This window comes from Pocillopora damicornis, chromosome 5 (genome assembly GCF_964200805.1).
Source record: "Pocillopora damicornis chromosome 5, jaPocDami1.2, whole genome shotgun sequence".
Classification (NCBI taxonomy): domain Eukaryota; kingdom Metazoa; phylum Cnidaria; class Anthozoa; order Scleractinia; family Pocilloporidae; genus Pocillopora; species Pocillopora damicornis.
The window spans coordinates 19,870,151-19,875,895 of record NC_142674.1 but is presented as its reverse complement, the minus strand read 5'-3'; the positions used below and the strand labels follow the sequence as shown (position 1 = coordinate 19,875,895).

Below are 5,745 nucleotides of genomic sequence, written 5' to 3'. Positions count from 1 at the left end.
TTAAGAAAGGTTGTAAGAAATACTAACTAAAAGTGAAAATATAAAAAAGTTACTTTTAGGCCAAGTAAAAGAAAAAATGTTTCTCATCTGAAATTGTATGAATACAAGCAGGCGAACACATTTGTTACTTTTGACTTATATTATTTATATTATTTAGCCTTGCTGAAAATTTTCTTGTTTTCCTTCTTTTCTTGCATCCCCTTTTGTTGCAAATCACTGGTAGTTTTTGTCTGTTCCAACATTTACAAGAACAAATTATTAGAAAAGAAAGGAGGCCCCCCCCAAATGAAACGTATGGGTACAAGAAACATTTTTTCCCTTGGCCTAATAAAGCCTGGTTCTCATATGTGGCTGAAGTTGAACCCGAATCAACTCGCAGGCGTGCCGGCAGCAGGGTTGTCACTAAGATTTTTAGTTGCCAGGTAAATATATATCAAGTACAAATGTAGGTGGAGAATCAAACAGCTAGGAATTTTTTTGGTTCTATTTTCCAATGAAAGTAGCTGAGGGCTGTGTTCATAGTAGGCGGGGCACACCATGGGCCCCCAGCTCTTAATGACAGTCCTGCGGCAGTAAAGACCGGGATGACCAATGTTGCTAGCCACTTCTGTTATCATATCGGAACAGTATCCCAGGCAGTATTGGCGGCCATGAGACCTGTGCATTGGCAGCATATGAGAACTAGGCTTAAGGAGCACATAAACCACCAATGCTTATGCCAGTGCATAGGCATCTGCATCATCAGGAGCGGGACGGCTCGAGATAATGCCAGAGCGATGCCTTTCCACTAACATATTAGTGGCTTTTGCACTCCTTCGGCGCATTAACTTTCTGTCTAGGCTGTGCATGACTTGAGTGAGCTCAGGACTTCGCCACGGCAGTGTGCTGACACTGAAAACTTTTTTCTTTGGTCTCTCTACGTCTGGGCTCTCATAGCCATTCTCTACATTCTCGCCCTCTGATTCAGACATCGACTGTTCAGAAGACATGTAGTCAACTGTCATGTACTTCGTGTATCTCTCTTTCTCCTCTGCCGCTAAGGAAGTCGATATATTGAGTGCTTTTACTCTCTGGTTCTTTTTCTGTGTAGAAAATGAGGGAGAACAATTCAATCCAGTCACAGATAAACAATGAGGTTTGGGTTAAAATTGAATGGGATTCTAAAAAGGAACTATCCCTAGGAGATTTGACTGGTCAGCTTAGGCATCTACTATTTGCTATGCTGCCTGTTGATGAAAGCTACGAACATTTTAGGCTAGTGCTTTTGTAAGCGGGTTTGTGACCTACAGTGGTGTCTAAAACTGTGATTTGCTAGAAATATAGTTACAAAATTCACTTTTACAACTGCAGACCTTCTTTGATGAACAATTAGAGATTCATGTGGCCACTAATTTGTCTTAGTTTTTTTAGCAGTTTGGTGGTTGAACCAGTGCAACAAGCATAGCAATACAGGAAATAGTTATAGACCTGGGCCCAGTTGTTCAAAGGCCGATTAGCGCTTAACCCAGGGTTAAATTTAACCCGGGTTTCTTTTTCTTGTGTTCAAAAGCATTTTCTCGGATAATTTTCCCTGTTATTTTTGAAGCTTCCAATCATCAACTTGTAGACAAAAAGAATTAAAACTGACTTATGCTTTTTAAGCTTTCAAATCTGAATTCAAATCCTGCACTGACCCTGGGTTATCTTAACCCAGCTTTGAACAACTCAGCCCAGAGCTCTAGCAAGTGTCAGGGTTCTATTGTAATCTGACTGCTCTGGAGATGGGAAATAATAAAAAAAAAACAAAACTGCATACACTTTAGAATATAATGTACCGTGTTAAGGCGGCTTCGGACTCTCTGTTGTTTCAAGGCAGCCCGACTGTCATCTCTTGAGTTTTGGTGCTGCCTCCGCTTTGTTCGAAAGTGGACTCTCATGGCAGCTAAAACAGAAATTCAGTGTTGTTGAAATACTAGTAGTAGAGAGAGGCTACGGTACATAGATATTTTGCTTGTTAGATTAAAAAACACACATGTGTATTAGATAATTAAGGCACACAAACACTTTCAATAAACTATTGAAGAATTGGAGAGGGGTAGCCTACTGGAGCAGATGCTTTTTACGGCTCTCATTTCACCAGTAGAGAATAGAGCAACAAAACCAGAGTAAAAAAAGGGCCTGCTCCTGCATTGAAGTGGAAGGTTTTTTCCTTTTTATGGTAATCAAACTAAACAATCAACTAACTTAAGAATGGAACTGTATCAGTTAATTGATAAAGCTCCAGAAAAGGAAAAAAACAAAAACAAGCATTACCTTTTATTGTGCTAACTGGGGTAACACCATCTGTGCTCTGTACTCCAGCTAAAATTTGCTGGTTCACATTCTTGTTTTCAGGTCCATCAAAGCTAAAATGTAAACATTTCACACTGTTACATGTATATTAACACCAATCAGACCAAACTCAGAGATTTGCATTGGAAAATCAAATAAAATTTCACCGTTATAGTTTGAAACTAAAAATTAATTCTTTATGTTGAAGAGAATCAGAAGAAAGATGGTACATTAACTACCTTTTGGAAAAGTCCCAGAGGATTTGTACTCCATCATCTCCAACAAGGCTTTTGTAAACTTCTCGAACATTGGCCTATTGAATGCAAAATATAAATGATAAAGAAAAAAAAAGCTACTAGTAATATAGAAATTATTAACAGCTGGGAAATGGGGTTTTATGGAGGAAGGAGAGTCAACAAAAGAATAACAAAAAACTTCAGAGAAGGGCAAGAACTAGGTAATTGTACCTGGCAATCCATATTCAGTTTAAATTATATAATAGTTTTGAATTTCCCTAACATTCACCTTATTTTTACATGTCAAAGAAGGTACCAATACATATATTGAAGAATCACCAACTCAGCCATTATTTTCTTTAACCCTAACCTGAAATCAGGCTCTATTTTTGTTTCCCTTTGAAAATAACATTCCAGCGGGCAAGGCAAAATGAAAATAGAGAAAGTATGAGACCTGCTAAAATTGGGCCTGATCTCAGGTTACTTTAACCCCCACCCTCTGCTATTGAGGGCATTTGAATTTTACCCTTTCAAAGATTTAAATTTTTATTACCCTAAAGAAAACAGAGAATCAAAGTTCTAACATATTTCTCCCTTCAGAAATGGCCCTTGAAATTCTGACCCTATGGATTTCTTTATCTCTCAGCAGACGGTCTGGGCAGTCAGTTGGAAAAGGATCACTATTTCCCTTGCTTTTGGCATGCAAATAAGGGTTACTAATACTGTAATTTATAACAATGGGTTCACAGTGCCCTTATGATGTCATGACGTCACAGAAATGCCTCTGAACATTTTTGCAGGCCTACACGTAGCTTTTATCTCTTTTCGTTGATACGGGGGTTCTTGGAATTTCAAGCGTGAGCAAAAAAAGATAATAATAAATAAAATCCGAAAAAAGGTGAAAACTACAAAAGTGTTACACTTACTGTAAGAGCCTTGGGCAAGCGTCTCGACTTTTTTTCCCGCCCTTTTTGGCTTTGGTTGATGTTCTCTTCGATCCTCTGTTCGAGGCGCTGGTTGAACTCTTCCTGTTTCTGGATAAATGATTTAAGGTGGTCAAGAATTTCCACCGGTACTTGACCTCCTTGTACACTTTCATCGGCGTTCACGTCCAGCAATGGCGCGAGAACGCGATTGATTCGGCCACCCTCGTTTGTGGGCCTTGTTGGAACTATCGGTGTACTAGCGCTCGATTGTGAGTTTACCGATTCAGCTGTCGATTGTAAGGGTTGCGGGGTGGTTGTAGCTGAGGAGCCACTAGGAGATGCTGATGAACTTGAAGCCGAAGGAGGCGTTCTTGATACGTTTGAACCGCCACCATTCGATGTTGAGGACGACCTTGACCTTTCAGGCGTTTTTCCGTTGGCATTCCTCATACCCGATGTCTCCTCCACTCGACGTCTGCTTTCTCTGTCTGGGCGCTTTCTGGCCATGGAAAATAAACTGGTACTTATCGTAACGAATAAAGAACGGATCGATCGAGCGGCAAGAATAAGTCTCTCAAATACGAAGGAAGAGATGAAAATGGCGCTCAAAGTTTGAATGCGTAATTCGACACCGCTGCTCTGCTACGTTGACTTATTGGCTGAAACAGCGCTGACGTCCAGTGACGTAAAAGGCGAATGTTCGGGAGAACCTGGTGACAACCTGATGACTACATTGTACTTCTCACTCGTGAGAAAGCCGTGTGCGGGATTGTGATTTTACATCATGGCATCAAAAAGAAAATTTTGCGAGCACTGTGAGGAATATGTAACGTTAAGAACTCACAGGCTTCACGCTGATCTATATTATCATAAAACTAGCGAAGAAGTATATTCTTCAGAAGAGGAGGAAATTGCAGGTGATGATTTCGAAGATGTTAACGTTGACAGAAATATGGAGCACGAGGCTGAGGATCAGGGAATCGAAGCAACATCTCAAGGTACAGAAAACGTGGTGGACAAACTTCCTATGCACATTAGCAATTAAATGTAATTTATCTAACCATTTTGTCGTTTTACCCATATTTTGCCCTAAGACAGTGTTGTATTCTGGATTCCAATCCTTGGATTTCGGATCCAGGCGCTGGATTTGTTTCTTTGTCATTGGAGCTTGGATTCTGGATTCCAATTGTATGAAATAAGATTCCAGATTCCTTGTGCCAAATCTCTTATTCTAAAGTGCAGGATTATGGATACATAAATGTATTATATAGCAACTAAAATCAATAATTCTAATTTACAGGGCCATCAGGCACAAATGTTCAAGACCTTGAAGAGGAGGATGCAGTTCTAGTGCATGATATTTTGTCTCCTGAAAGTGATGCTGACATGCTTTACCATGAGCGAGTGGGACCAGAACTGACTCGTCAAGTTTGGAACTTGGCTGATGAAGATATTGATGGAGATTTCCCAATTATTCCTGAACAATATCCTTCAGTCTATGTCAATCCTGCTCAGGGGTTACAAGACAGTTTTAACTGCATCATTCGGTGGATCTTACTGGTTCTGTGCTTGTGGTCTTCCTTCTGTGTTATTTCAGATAATGCCATGGAAATCCTTCTCGAATTTTTAAGAGCTGTTTTTGACTCGCTGGCCACAGTTGTTCCTGGTATTGGGAGTTTTGCTGCATTATTCCCAAAATCATTGCATTTATTAAAGAAACAACTTGGAATTGATCAGGATAAATTCATTAAATATGTTGTATGTCCAAAGTGTGACACTTTGTACAACTTTGATGACTGTTACGAGTTACAAAATAGAAAGCGAATTTTGAAGAAATGCCCCTTTATAGAATTTCCAAATCATCGGCAGCATTTTCGCAGGACCCAGTGTGGTGAGCCACTTCTGCGAGAAGTCTCATTGAAAAGTGGCCAGACGCGACTTTATCCCTTCAAAGTCTACTGCTATCAGAGTGTTAGAGACACTCTCCGACGACTTATTCAGAGGCCTGGCTTTGCAATGAAGTGTGAATTGTGGAGAGAAAGAGATGTACCTCATGGGTCCCTTGCAGATGTTTTTGATGGACGTGTATGGAAAGAATGGCAGTATGTGAATGGCAAAGCCTTTTTAGCAGTTTCTGGGAACTATGCTTTTATGCTCAATGTGGATTGGTTCCAACCATTTAAGCATTCTTTGTACAGTGTTGGTGCTCTCTACATGGTCCTGATGAACCTTCCAAGATCTGAAAGGTTCAAGCTGGAAAATGTAATGTTAGT

The 5,745-nt window shown here is 40.1% G+C and overlaps 1 protein-coding gene across 1 annotated transcript; it reads right to left on the bottom strand.

Moving 5' to 3' along the window:
• Positions 1–210: 210 nt before the first annotated feature.
• Positions 211–4,070, bottom strand: LOC113680305 (uncharacterized). The gene is made up of 5 exons (XM_089207073.1): positions 3,473–4,070; positions 2,550–2,623; positions 2,293–2,384; positions 1,815–1,921; positions 211–1,082 (listed from the first exon to the last, which is right to left on the bottom strand). The coding sequence occupies exons 1-5, from the start codon at positions 3,977–3,979 to the stop codon at positions 714–716; spliced, it is 1,149 nt and encodes a 382-aa protein (XP_089063199.1). The 5' UTR covers positions 3,980–4,070; the 3' UTR covers positions 211–713.
• Positions 4,071–5,745: the final 1,675 nt, after the last annotated feature.

Excerpts from the sequence above, each read along its gene's own strand:
- LOC113680305 (XM_089207073.1), bottom strand. The coding sequence starts at position 3,979 with ATGGCCAGAAAGCGCCCAGACAGAGAAAGCAGACGTCGAGTGGAGGAG. Across the intron at positions 2,624-3,472 it reads GCTTGCCCAAGGCTCTTACA|GCCAATGTTCGAGAAGTTTA; the intron begins GTAAGTGTAACA and ends TGCATTCAATAG. Across the intron at positions 2,385-2,549 it reads CTCTGGGACTTTTCCAAAAG|CTTTGATGGACCTGAAAACA; the intron begins GTAGTTAATGTA and ends TTTACATTTTAG.